Genomic DNA, 14,339 nt, shown 5'->3' on the forward strand with positions numbered 1-14,339 from the left:
GTTCAGCTGTCTGGACTGAGGCTCGAGTCTTGCAGTGGTGAGAAATAATGGACTTACTTGAGTAAGAGAGACTATGATCCCCTAAAGCCTAAACTGCACTTAATATATCCCTTGCTGCTCAAAAAAAAAATTTCTAAAGAACAACAAATTGTGTATTTTCCTTTTTTTCTGTGTGTGGAAAGTAGCCAATAGCAAGTTGCCATTTAAGTTATGACAGAGATTGCAGACAGAAAATGGGCTGACTATTGCTAAGCATCTAAGTTTAGAGGTAACCTTTCTTGCAGGAAAGGGTTGGCTGTACAAGTGTTGGATTAAAGGGTGTAGGACCTGGCAGTAGTTTTCCAGGAAAGCAGAGGAATAGGTATTTTTTTCACGGTCTAATTTACTAATCGAGAGCACTCTGGAATGTAGGGCCAATTTGTATTATACTTTTTGCATTTTTAACAAACAGTATTAGCACAAATGCACACATAAATCAAGATGTTCCATGTATGCAGTCAGTGTGCTCTTTAACATAGCTTAGGTGCTCATGTGTGACATAGCTGCTTTGTCCCGTTTGGATCATAAATAGAGAATCTAGATTTCACTGTAAAATGTACTATTTTAAAAAAGAAAATATATCTTGTTTACTTTACCAACCTTAAGACAAAGTATCTAGGTTCCTCAAAGAATAGAAGACTGCAGTATGCTAATACTGCAGCTTGCAAAAATTGACCATTTTGATCTTTTGCTTGCTTTAAAGTTGTAGGTTTCGTTTTTTTAGGGTCAAAGGATGAAAGCCTGTGAATCTACCTGTAGAAGTTATTCACGATGAATGCTGGTCTCTGTTAGACTTTATAGTTTACTGTAGTCCAAATAAAGGCAATATTAAGCAGCACAGAACAAGACTCTAAAACTGAAGCTAGTTGTCAATGGCCCCTGTTTGCTGATTAGCCCCAGATTATGGTGTATCTGCCACTTTGGGAATCCAGCCTGAGCAGGAAAGCATTCTTACGGAAGAAGCTCCCATGTTCATTCTTTTTCTTGGCATGGATTTGAAAGCCAATCTATATTACTGCTAGTTCTGGCATCTGTAAATGTGATGTATGTTGCACTTACAGGTGCAAGGTATAACATCCCAAGATATTCACTCTTCTAAAAGCCTATAAAAAAAAAATTGGAGTGGTATTTTTTGTTAAAAGCAATAGGGGCATGAAACTTAAGATATCTGTAATTTTATTAAGCTGGAGTGGATTAGCACTGAATAGAACTTCAGAAGTCAGTCTGTTTAATGATACATGTAGGACCATAAGACCAGATTAATCTTCTTTACAGTCCCATTTTCTCAAAATTGTAGCAGTTTTAATGTGTGTTCATCAGTGAGATTGCCTATAGCCTGTCTTTTTGGGTTGCACATACTGATCCTAATATTAAGTTACTCTCTCAAGTTTCATGTTCAATTATTGGTGTGCGAAATGTTTGCAAGTTTCTTTGAATGTGGTCACTTGGTTCCTTGATGTTCCCTACCTCTTGATATATAAAAATAGCCTAATGAAGTTTTGGGGATTTTCCTTAGTGTTACTCATTAGTTATCACTATGCACTCCTGTTCTATTAATGGCAAGTGTTTTGACTGGCTGCTTGTTTCCAGAAGAAGCTGTTTCAGGGCTGGTGTACGCTACTATGTAAGAGGTAAAATAGCGAATTGATTTATTTTTAAAATAATGGAAATTCCATCTATACATGTGACTTACCTTTAAGAGTAATTACTGTATAATGAGTTGAACAAAAAAATGCTTATAATAGTTTGTCTCGAGAGATCCTTGCTCCAAAGAAAATACTATGAACCTGTATGATAAACTGAAGCGTGTTCTGGTATTTACTAAAACTGACTCTTCTTTATTCCTTCGAGAGATAACTGCAAAAGTTTTGTCAGGGTTTTTAACACTTTACTGTTTTTATGGTAGTTAAATGCAAGTGTGTAACGACCCTTTTGGCCTAGCAGTAAATTCAACTAAGAGCATCATTGGTGCTGACAGGGAAGCCCTGAGTAGTGGTGTTCTCTGTTTCAAGTTAAAAAGTGAACAAGGAAATGACTTTAAATCCCTTTCTCTGTTCTTAGTCCCAACATACATGCTTTTAAAGAAATTGGTCGGTTTTTGCAGTACCATTGCTATTGAATTGTGACTATTTCAGTGTCAAAGCACTCATCTTTGATTTTGTATTAAACTACTCAATTTCTAAGACTATAAATAACAATGTGTTAAGCACAACTGTGCTTCAAATTAAATTTAGTACAGATCATGTTAAACTTCTGTCAAAGGTGTGTTTAATTTACCATCTTCAAACAGCTCTGTGGTATTTTCATGCTTTCTGTGAGTGCTTAAAAGGGAAGGGTAGGAAGCCTTTTGCTGATGCACTGTCACTGTTCTACAGCCAGTCTGAGCTGGTTAACAAGATGTTTTTTCCTGCATAGGTATTGATTCAGAAGGACATGCTGCTAACTTTGTTGAAACAGAACAAATTGTGCATTACAAGGGGAGCAAAGCATCATTTGTTCAGGTAAAGTCAGTGTAAGGAATGACTCACTGGCTTAAAGTATATAGACAGATAGCTCTGTCTGTTTCTAAATATAGATTATATACAAGATGTGCATGCACACAAATAAAAAAACCTAAACCAGTCTGCTTTATTTTTAAATGGCAAGTGAGTTTGTAAGTTTTGTTGGTTAAAACTATTTCCATTCTTTTGCAGACCCGTGGATCAATTCCTTTTTTCTGGTCTCAAAGACCAAACCTCAAGTATAAACCAAAGCCACAGATCAGCAAGTCAGTAAATCATGTATGTGAGTGTTTGTTGTGTCTTGGGGTTTTAATATGTTTCTGGGCTTATGTTTATGTTATAGGGTAACAAACTGCAATCAGAAGAATAAAAATCAGCAATACTAGATTGAGCTTTATTTTTAAGCACTAGTAGTAACAAGCCTTGTGACTCCTTAAGATGAGTTCAGAGCCTGAAAAAAAATCCAGACATCAATGGGGGTAGTTTCTCTTTGGTTCTTGTTTGCAGCAGTTTTAGAAGGTGCACAATACTTATTATCTGTGGCTTGTTTAATAAGGAGAGCTGAATGGACTGCGGGGGATGAAAGTAGAAATGTATTAGCACAATAGAGAACATCAAACACTTAGCTATGAAACTCCCTATGTGGCATAATCAAAAAGATGATTATGGAGATTTTTTGTGAATCACAGATCTTAATAGTAGCGTACATCTGTCAACACATTTCCTTTCTTTTCTAGATGGATGGCTTCCAAAGACATTTTGACTCGCAAATAATTAGCTATGGAAAGCAAATGATTGTCAACTTGGTATGTTTTCACTTGTTCTTCCTGAAAAAGCTGCTGTTCTTTTAAGCAGGCTTTTGAGTAATACTGTCGTCTTTTTTTTTTTTTCTTTCTCCCAGGTTAACCAAAAAGGTTCAGAGAAGCCTCTTGAGCAAACATTTGCAAAAATGGTAAACGGCATGGCAAATGGAATGGTCAGGTACATGTGAAGTGAAATGAGACACTCTGTGTTAGAAGTTGAGCATTGCCTCAGACCCACAGGGTCATCAGTTCTTTGGGGGCATTTAGCAACTGTCTGATGAATTTTAGTTTTATTTTTATGAAGTAACTTGCATGTGCCAATGCCCTTACCTCAGAGCTCACATTCTAAGCAGAAGTGAGACTGTGAAGCGAATATGGGACAAAAAGAGGAGACACAGAATAAAGAAGGGAGCTCAGAGGCAATGGTAATGCCAGTATTGGAGTAATAATATGCTCTGAGAACTGTGGAGATCTGCATTTTAGGCAAAAAAAAATCATACTCTGTAGAACTAATTTCTGGCAAAAGGGCTTGGTTACCTTGCTAACTTGGTAAGGTAGTGCTGAGTGTGAGCAAAACAGTATTGACATAAAGGAGGAAACAGTAAGGGGGACATGTAATTTAAATGTCTAGACCTTAGTGTAACAAGGGGCCAAGAGAGTGGCGAATGTGCTTTAATCACAAGAGAAATTCCATCTCTCTGTGAATCTTGAGCGCAGTACACGATTTTACAACCTGCCTGTGCTTGCTTTCGCTAACTTCTAGAGGGAGGGCTAGCGTCCAGCTCCCACAGATACGTACCTCTATCTCTTCCTTGAAATTGCTGTATAGTATTATAGTCACTCATGTATGTCAAAGGACAAAATCATACCCATAAGCAAAAAGGCATCCTATTTTAATAAGGATTCACTTCTGTCTAAGCATAACTAAGGAATTGCAGAGTATAATCATGATTCCCTTATAAATCCTGACATACTTTGATTTTTTTTTTCCAAGCTTTTTTCTCTTTGTATGATGCCCTGCTGCTGCCTTTACCAGGATAGTTATAGATATCTGTCTCACTTCTGTGTGCTGCTTTTACTACCCTCAAGGGTGTGTTTGTGTGTGTTATTGGTGTGTGGGTATGGATTTTTCTTTTGTTTTTAATAAAAAAGACCACTTCTAAGGTGAGCTCTTTCCTCACTCTCACACCTAGGCCGATATTGATACCTTAGCTGTACAAAGCTTGTGGAATTCTGTGCATCTTTGCTATGAAGTCATGTGGTGGAAACCAAGATGTAAAATTCTGTCAGGGTGTGTTTTAGTGATGCTGTTTGTTCTGTATATGTTAAAAAGTGATGTTTGTCAGCTCCATTTTCTTAATGATTCCAAAATCCTTTCTGTTAATTGGTTTTGATGGCATTTACCTGCCAGACTAAGGCTTGAGTCTTCAGTGTGTATATATACCATCTTTCTTCATGCAAATAGTCTTTAAAACTTAGCAAATAATAACTTTTGGATTATGAATACTTGAGGGGGAGGAATGTAATGAGCTGTAATTCACAGCAAATGTATACATGTTGAATCAAACACCACTCATCTAGAGTACTTCTTACCAGAAATGAATTGGCTGTTAAAATCTTGTTCCAAGTCAGTAGCTGTTTAATTTTCATATGACAGAGTAGGTTAGCTATTTAAACAGAAACTGTCTTGGGTTTCTAGAGGGCTATCAAGAGAATTATGCAGCATGCTAGCAAAGGTTGTTGCATTTCAACACCTGTATCTCTGAAAGTGAACTGAAGTTCCCATTGCCGTTGCTTGGAAGAGAGGGGGGCAAAAGAGCCCTGGTGGGGGGAAAAAAGAGACGAAACCAGATGCATATCCCTTCTGTACTTTCTGGAGGAAAAACTACTAGCCAGAATGTAGAACGAGTAACTCTGAACTGAATGTGTGCTTCCCCAGGCTAGTGGCATCTTGTAAAGAAATGTAAATGCTGTCACCATGCACACACTAAGGGTGAAGCCTCAGGAAGATTACAGAGCACTGACAAAATCCACAGATCTTTGCTGGAAACCATCTCTAAAGAAATACAAATCCTCTGTCACTACCTGTTTTATAGATCAGCCCTTCCCTGTGGGGTTTTGAGACCTTCACCTGCAGTACATATGTAATCTGAAAAGATGCTTCTCTCTGAACAGATACATAGCATTTGACTTCCATAAAGAGTGCAGTCGGATGAGGTGGGATCGACTTCAGATTTTGGTGGATCAACTAGCAGAACAGCAAGATGAGTTTAGGTAAGGCTCTGCAGTTCTTCTTCTGTACTGTAAAATGAAAACAACTTTCTCATAGTTTCTATTGTCTTGAGTTAAGGCACAGTAAAACAGACCTGTCATCTTCTGTAAAGAAGATGCATTCATCTGCATTGGTGTTTCCATATCTCTGATCTCTTGCTGATACCATGTGCAACATTAGAGACCTGGTAATGGGGTAAGATGTCGAGCCCTTTTTATGTCCCAATAAAATGGTTCTGAGAATCGTAGCAACCCTGCACTGTGACTCAAGAGCTGCCTTTGTGCCTTTGGGTAAAAGGTTAGATAAAGAAATGAGTGTGCATACAACTGAAGGTATTAAAAAAAGTCTCCTTAGGTGATATTTTTTTTTTTTCATCCAAGCGTAATTCCATGTGTTGTTGACAGCAAACTGTTCTGCTACACATCTAATATACATTGTGGCACCAAACCCTGGCACTGGCACTGATTGTTAGCTCTTGCTAACATAAGTAACCCACAAGAAAACAAATTCTCATTTTGTTTAGTCATATAAAAGTAGACTAAATGTCCAAATCAACTTAAATCTTTGTTTAGTCCCACAAGTGTGTTGTTTTAAGAACATCTTGGTCTTTGCTCCTTGTAAATATGTAGATTGTTAGGGAAACTGTTTACTTTGTTCTGCTTTTCTGATTGCTTCCTTCCTGTTCCTAAAGTCTTGTGCCTAAAGCACAAAGTAGGTTAGCTGAAACATTATGAAACTGGCAGTGGTGTGTTCTATCCTAAAAAAATGAGCACTAGAACAGGAGTCTCATGAATGAAATCTCTTGCCTGGAATGAAGGCTGTGGGAATAGTATAAATTAATCAGATGATAGTGAATATTGTCTGCCCACCACCCGGGGGGAAAAAAAAAAGCCTTAAAGACATGAAGGTCTGAAGAATAAATTGGCTTTGAGCTCTTCAAGTAAGGAGAAATAAGCATGTAGGTTTCCTATACAGCAAGGATCCTTTATTCTTAGAATGAATACTGAATCACATAACTTCTTTACTGTCACCTGCCATTGGAGGCTTACAAAAGAACCAGGTTTTCTTGAAATTAAAAAAAAGCCATATGTCTCTCAAAAAAAAAAAAATACAAAAATGAAAGCTCATCAAGATTAGGTTGGCTCTGCCTTGCCTTGTTTTGTTCTAGGGTGACAATTGCTTAAATAGGAACAGAAATAAGTCTGAGTTCTGATATTCTTGGAAAATAGTTCTGCAACCCTGAGGGAGGTAAATGGTTCTGTGGAGGTGAACAACTGTTATCTGCAGGTTAAGTCCAGTTGTGAAAGACCTGTCAGAAACGAGAGCTGGCTTGCTGGGTTTGGAGAGTGGGAGGGAGGGGGTGTTGGTGGCTTTTTTGTTTGTTGTTTATTTTTTTTAGGGCAATTATAGGAGATGCAGCACTTAAACTATCTCATTAACCAGAAGTGTATACTCTTCAACTACACTAATTATCCTAATATCAGTTCTTGGCAAAGCTTGGGGGGAAAAGGGGGGAAAATGAAGATTTCACAGGGGTTATTGTCTCCTTTAATCCTATAACAATGTAAAACATGTTTTAACAAAACTAGTTCTCCAAGAATGACAAAAATGGGTCTTGTTAACACAAGGTTGATCAAAGTAAATGCATATGCTTCTAAGGGTGTTGATTTTAGTACTGCATGACTCTAAGACTTTATAATCTTAAAATGCTGTACAGTAACAGTGCCTCATATGCTAGTCCACATTCAGAGTTCCTAATGACACAATGGAGTAACTTAATCTACAGAATATGATATGTAAATCTTTAGGCAACTGGAAGCTTAATGCTATGGCAGAAGGACAAGTATAGTTCTGTCACATTCACACATCAAACTGATAACTTGATCGGCATGTTTGTTTTACCAGCTGAGTTATCAGAACTTGCATGCAATTCAATATTTAAAATGAGCTCTTTGTTATCAATTACTAGAAACACCTGGTTTAGTTGATTAAAAATCGGGGTAGTGAGGTAATAAAAAAATGAGGTAACAATTAGCATATGCAGATGCAAGAGGGAACATCTAGTTCCCCTAGAGGTTCGCATAATGGAGAGAAGAATAAGTGACACTAGCAGATTTTCAGTAGAGGCCTGAAAGATTTGAATACCTTCCTGGAAGAAGTGTGCCTGACAGCTTATATGACTGTTTATGCAGTGGTGACTGGATTGAACCGGTGACCAGGTATAAACAAATCTGGTTACTTCTGTTACACTGTGCCAATGATCTTGGTATCTGTGGAGCTAGGACCTAATAATAACTGGAAAAAAAAAAAAATGCAAGTCGCTGATTTTGCACCAGAAGCTGCTCTTCCCAGTGGCATATAACTCAGTATCGCTGGTTGGCTGTCTGAATGATAAGAGTGAATACTGCCCTGAGATTACTAAATGTCCATATATTGATGCTGTTTTTCAGTGTGGGAGGGGAAGAATTGATGGAGGCATCAAAGTTCAAAGGCATGGCTAAGAACTCTTCGTATGCTCAAGACAACTGTTTTGGTTGCTAGAATATTTACTTCTGAAAATGCCTGGTTTATATGGACTGTTATCTATAAATACTTAGGTGGATTGTTTGTGTTAGTTATTTTCTAGTTGATTCCGATGGTAAAATTGTGACTCAGCAGGAAGGAACATTCCGCAGCAACTGCATGGACTGCCTTGATCGGACTAATGTGATTCAGAGTTTGCTAGCACGCCGATCTCTTCAAGCCCAGCTTCAGGTAAATATCTTATTCTTGTTTAACAAGCTGGAAGAGGAAAAAAGCTTTCTGTTTAGAATGGAAATGTAATTTTAACACTTCAATAAGAGCTTACCTATGTGAGTTACTGTACTACTAACTTGAAATGCATTGGCCAGATTGTAGTTTAATAAATATAGTTTTTTCTGACAGCAAATCCTAATTTTTCTAGTGAACTACTAGTAAGGTTCAATATGCTTTTTGTTTTAGAGGCTAGGTGTTCTGCATGTTGGACAGAGAATTGAAGAGCAAGCAGACTTTGAGAAAATCTACAAAAATGGTAGGCTGTTTATAGAGTTCAAACAATCACTTTTTTCCAAGCAGAGTGCATAACTTCTTAATCTTTCTTAATGTTTTCCTATTCACAGCATGGGCTGATAATGCTAATGCATGTGCCAAACAATATGCTGGAACTGGTGCCTTAAAGACAGATTACACAAGGCAAGTCAGCCTTTCTTGTAAAGGCCTTCTTGGTTTTTGGGAATGTTTGGGATTTTCTTTAAGTTTTCATATCTGAGAAGGTTATTAATTTAGGGCTTAGACCATTAATGAGTTTTGCAATGGTTCAACTGGTAAAATATCAGACTAAAATCTACAGAACAACATCATTCTTCACTGTGTTTATATGAAAGGAGAAAAGCCTATCTGGAAATAAAACCAAGAAAATGTGCCTTTTTAAGGCACATTTATATTGTGGGATGGAGAGAAGTGTAGTTTTACTTTCAAACTTTGTTACAAGTATGTGTGGTAATAAAGGAGAGGCAGCACTAGATAAATGTATTTACATGCAGGTATTCATTAAACATAGTACACATTTGAACAATGAAAGGACTGTAAATTTGAAATTATCTTCCTGACTTTATGAATCTATTTTAAATATTTTTCAAAACTTCTTTTTGCAGAACTGGGAAGAGAACTCAGTGGGGCTTAATAATGGATGGCTGGAACTCATTAATACGTTACTACAAAAATAACTTTTCTGATGGATTTAGACAAGTAAGTTAGGCTTTTAACTGTGGGGGAATGTATTTGATAAACATTGCTGTGCATTTTAATTCTTGTTCTGTTTCTCATCCAGGATGCGATTGATCTTTTTCTTGGAAATTATTCAGTGGATGAAGTAGAACCTGCTAGTCCTTTACATGTCAAGAAAGATTGGAAGTTCTTAGCTGTGAGTATGGAGACTTTATTCACGATTGGAGAAACACATACAACCTTTTAGTCATTTGCTTCATATGACTAAGTAGAACTTGTCTATTTAGTAATGAAGCATCCCTATAATCTGGTTATGTTTCTATGATACCTGCTTATAGGACTAAACCCAGACTGTTCCATTGACAGAAAACGGAGTGTCCTTGAGGTATCGAAAGAACTGCTGCTTTTTTTTTTTTTAAATCTCCTTCATCAAGTGGAAAGGGAGAAATTCTGCTAGTCAGCATGAATGACTGTTTCCTTCTGCAGAAGAAGCTTGTGAAGATCTCTTGTCATACTTCATGCAGAAGCATAGACTGTAACACAAAATTTTTTTTTTTTCCCCTTCCCTCTTCTATTTTGTGAAATGGGATTTGGGGACATTACGGGTTTAGTTAGTGGCTGGTGTATTTTTTTATTTTTTTTTAAAAAAAACAAAACACAAACCTCAGCCCTCTTTTAACAGATAGATAGGTGTATTTTAATTCTTAACCTACTTATTGAACACACTCTTCTGAATTTTGGGAACTATCCAAAATTTTAGTTGTACCTGACAGCAGGTGAATCAGTAATTAAAGCAACTTTATTGCAAAGCAAGTAAATAGCTTTGTAGTACAGCCCATCTGAAAGGAAATTAAGGAATATATGTGCTACTGTATCAAGTGATTATTCTTTTTCTCTTTCCCCAGTTGCCTATTATTATGGTGGTTGCTTTCTCCATGTGCATTATTTGTTTGCTAATGGCTGGTAAGTCACTGTTGAGTTTAATTTCACAGAATTAGCTTGCTTGTGTGTGGACTTCCTATAAATGGTTACCAGAAACTATTCAGTGTAAAATTGCTTCTCAGTCATACTAAAAAGTGTCTGAGCATGGCTCTGGAGATTGAGGGCTAGCACTATATCATTAATGTGGAAAAACCTGAGGTACTATAGAAAACAATGTTAAAACTTTTGTAGAAGTCACTTAAGGGGGCAGTTAATTGCCCCCAAATTTAGCTGCACCTGAGTAGACATCTAGCTTTATTACAGGCTGAATGAATCCCCAGAAGAATACCTACCTAATTTTGGGCAGAAAGATAGTTCAGAGAAGTCAGAGATAGGCATAAGCCTGTCCTGATGGATGTCCCCCTGTTGTGGTTTAACCCCAGCTGGCAATTAAACACCACACAACTGCTTGCTCACTCCCTGCCCCCAGTGGGATGGGTGAGAGAATTGGGGGGGGGGGGGAAAGTAAAACTTGTGGGTTGAGATAAAGACAATTTAATAGGACAGAAAAGGAAGAGAAAATAATAATAGAATATACAAAACAAGTGATGCACAATACAGTTGCTCACCACCTGCTGACCAATGCCCAGCCAATCCCCAACCCATGCTGCTCCCCAGCCAGCTCCCCTGAGTTTATATACTGGGCGTGGTGTCATATGGTATGGAATACCCCTTTGACTTTGGCTTGTTCGGGTCAGCTGTCTTTGTGTCCCTCCCAGCTTCTTGTGCACTCCCAGCCTCTGCTGGCACGGCAGTGTGAAAAGCTGAAGAGTCCTTGACTTAGTATAAACACTACTTAACACACTGATACTTTAGTTGTTGCTATTAACATTGTTCTCATCCTGAATTCAAAACACAGCACTATACCAGCTACTAGGAAGAAAATCAACTTTATTCCAGCCAAAACCAGGACGCCTCCTAATATAAATCTGTGTTGGGAGTTGTGCAGGCTTTTGCCTTGAATTTTCTAACATTAGTGCCAAATAGAGTCCTTTACTCTGACTTCTGTAGCTCTCTCTTCAAAATGTTCTAAGAACGGTGTGGCAAACACAGTTTTCCTAAGGAAGGAAATAGAAAAAGAAAAGATGTCAGTACCCATGAAGGACTTCTAACTTCATTTGACAGCAGATCTCTGAGGGAGGGCTTGAAATATTTTGCTTTTGTACTAAAAAAAACCTCTCTCTGGTAATTGGAGATAATGAACTACAATGTTTATCTGACTCTTTAACAGGTGATACATGGACTGAGACACTGGCCTATGTGCTTTTCTGGGGAAGTGCAAGCTTTGGAACTTTCGCTATCATCCTTTACAATGGCAAGGATTTTGTAGATGCACCCAAGCTGGTCCAGAAAGAGAAGATGGACTGAATTTGTGTGTGTGGAAAGCGGCTTGGTACTGAGGATTCCTCAAGCCACACTTGGAGTCTCTACTGACCCGCTTTCCACACCGAACAGTGGTCTTTTTAACATTCTTCCTTGGCAGCGCGGGGGGTAAGGGGGAAGAAAATTGTGTCCTTTGGTGGTGGTAGCTTTCAGCTGAGACCTGACTCGACAGTCTTAGTTGCAATGGTCTTTGGAATATTGCATTAGTGGAAGGGGCTCCACTCTCACTGAGGTAATGCAAAGATGAAAGCCAGCTTTTCGGTGTCTGGCATGTTTTAGGGCGTAAGTGGATTGCTTAAGCTCATAGTCCACCTGGGCCGTTTCAGCTGAATTTTTGGTCTCTGACTTGACAGGTGAGAGCTCTAATGCTGTTCATGTGTCAAAAAACCCAGATGTTGAAGCATTAATAATGGAGCTTCTGATTGGTGGTCTCTGAACAAATATGGCTTCATACCAATAAAAAGTCTAGTTCCAAGACTTACAGCTGGATTACATTTGTTGTGATAAAGTCCATGTTACGGAGTTCTTCATGCATATTTGTGTGTGGATTCTTTTCACTAAATATAAAAGATTTTTGAATCCTAATGCTCTTCTAAAATGAGCTTTTTGTCCTGTCTTGTTCATCTAGGACTGATGCAATATTCTACTAATCATTGTTTGGGTGAAAGGACGGTGTAATTGGATGTTCCTGAAGTTGCAAATGTCTTGCACTCTTTCAATACTACAGTCTCCAGATATGATTCATTAGTTAGTGAGTTAAAATATAAAATTTTCTTTCTAAGATGTAAATGAAATCAAAGAATGTAAAAAATCCTTTGCAGTGTTTATTGAACCTTCCTTATGCTAAAGGTCCAAAGTATTCCATTACTTTAAGAATGGGTCACAATGTAAAAGGTAAACTTCATATTGTTTTGCTAGTCAGCTGCTTCTATTCTTGGTTGTGTTGAAACAATTGATGAAAGAAGGAATAAAAACCTGAGGAGAAAGCATTTAGTCTAAACTCCATGTTTGCACTTGGGAGCAGCAGCTTGCTTTTCATGCATGATACTGTAACACACTCTAAAAAAAAAAAAAAAAAAAAAAAAAAAGGGGGCGGGGGGGAAGGCGCTACAGAATAATTTGTGCTGGTTAATAATAAATGCGTGTCTTTAAATTTAGTGCTTCCAAGCTGTATAAAAATAAGTAATCCTAATCAAGGACCAATTTTAAACTATTTTGTCACTTACTTTATATGGTTTGTTCAAACCAGACATGGAACTTGCTTAAGGCACTGTGCATTGTTTAATATTTCCTGTAAGTACAGCTGTATATTCAGATTGTGATTATAAAATCTAAATGGGGGGGAAGGGGGAAACATGTAGAATACCAGGACTAGCACAGTTGTCACTGTTGAAGCTAGAACACAAAACACTGATACTCCAGTGTTTCCTTGTGTTATGACTGAAAATATGTACAGATTTTTGCAACTGTTAACTGTTCATTTTAACCTTGAATGTTTCTGGAGGCCTCTCTGGGTTTTGTGTAAACATAACCTGTTCATAAGTACTAGTACTTGCAAAGTATCTGTTTGCTTCTAGATGCTGTAATGGAAATGCCAGTTGACAGTTAACTGGAAAATCCTCTAACTTAAAATTTTCAAAGGTGAACTCCATTATGGGCACAAAGTACAAGAACATCATAGGCTCGGTACTGGAAAGTAATGGTTTTGACAGCTCACTGGCAGGTGGCATTGGAAACTCAGTTTGATTGTCTTGCTGTCTGGAAATAAATCTTTGAATCTTTGAAGAATTTGTTGTGGCAAAGACCAAATGTGAATTGCTAATATAGAAGGTTTGCAAGACATAGAATAATATAGGCTTTAGAAGTTGGAAGGCACCTGTATTTCAGGGCTTTGCAAAGAGTCTGTATTTCTAAAATCACAAATGGTGTACTCATAAATGACAATAAAATGTTCAACTTTTTCTAGATACACTGTCTGTGGTGCATTTTGTGCTTTGGAGTGGTCTGTTCCCAAATTGTTCCGTAGGAACTGTTTCTCACCAGAAGGATGCTTCTCTTTTGTCTCTGCTCATTGCATGTGAAGAGATGCTGTTCTGTGCTTAGATATCGATGATCTCGCACTGTACCCTACATCAGAGTTGGCATTAGCATCCCATTTCAGCATTCATTGCCACATCTGGATCTCTGCTGTGGCTGCATTTCTCTGATGCTTAATTCTTTCACCTCTGCTCAGTACTGATGGCTCTTTACTTCTTCCCTCACAAGACTGCTTGAGGGGTTTTTATTGACCACAGCAATAGCTTCTTCAGGGTGAACATTCACGTTGTTGTCTCCCTCTCCCTCCCTCGCTGCAGGCATGTGTCTGCTCTCTTGTGGTTATTTTTATTGTTCTATTGCAGTGCATTAGACAGTTGCAAACTCAGACTCTTGAGAGGCGCTTGCCTGAATGCACAGGTTCTGAGCAGGGTGAAACAGTACCTGGTAGAGCCCAGAGTGTGTATGTACATCTTACATGGCTGGGGCTGCACTTAGGTGACTGGGTTCCTATCATTAGGTAAAATTCTTACTATCAAAATTTTGGATCCTCAAGCTGTAAGTTTTTAAAGTAAATTC

The 14,339-nt window shown here is 38.0% G+C and overlaps 1 protein-coding gene across 1 annotated transcript in view; it reads left to right on the forward strand.

Moving 5' to 3' along the window:
• The window catches only part of SACM1L (SAC1 like phosphatidylinositide phosphatase), a 34,554-nt gene extending 20,861 nt beyond the window's left edge, over nt 1-13,693 (forward strand). Inside the window, exons 8-20 of the mRNA XM_068404601.1 lie at nt 1,569-1,670; nt 2,455-2,540; nt 2,733-2,819; nt 3,278-3,346; nt 3,442-3,521; nt 5,519-5,617; nt 8,231-8,369; nt 8,598-8,667; nt 8,756-8,828; nt 9,290-9,383; nt 9,466-9,558; nt 10,268-10,325; nt 11,575-13,693. Coding sequence (XP_068260702.1) covers nt 1,569-1,670; nt 2,455-2,540; nt 2,733-2,819; nt 3,278-3,346; nt 3,442-3,521; nt 5,519-5,617; nt 8,231-8,369; nt 8,598-8,667; nt 8,756-8,828; nt 9,290-9,383; nt 9,466-9,558; nt 10,268-10,325; nt 11,575-11,711 — 1,187 coding nt within the window. The 3' untranslated portion in view covers nt 11,712-13,693. The remainder of the gene's footprint in view (nt 1-1,568; nt 1,671-2,454; nt 2,541-2,732; nt 2,820-3,277; nt 3,347-3,441; nt 3,522-5,518; nt 5,618-8,230; nt 8,370-8,597; nt 8,668-8,755; nt 8,829-9,289; nt 9,384-9,465; nt 9,559-10,267; nt 10,326-11,574) is intronic.
• Nucleotides 13,694-14,339: the final 646 nt, after the last annotated feature.

This window comes from Nyctibius grandis, chromosome 7 (genome assembly GCF_013368605.1).
Source record: "Nyctibius grandis isolate bNycGra1 chromosome 7, bNycGra1.pri, whole genome shotgun sequence".
Taxonomy (NCBI): Eukaryota; Metazoa; Chordata; class Aves; order Nyctibiiformes; family Nyctibiidae; genus Nyctibius; species Nyctibius grandis.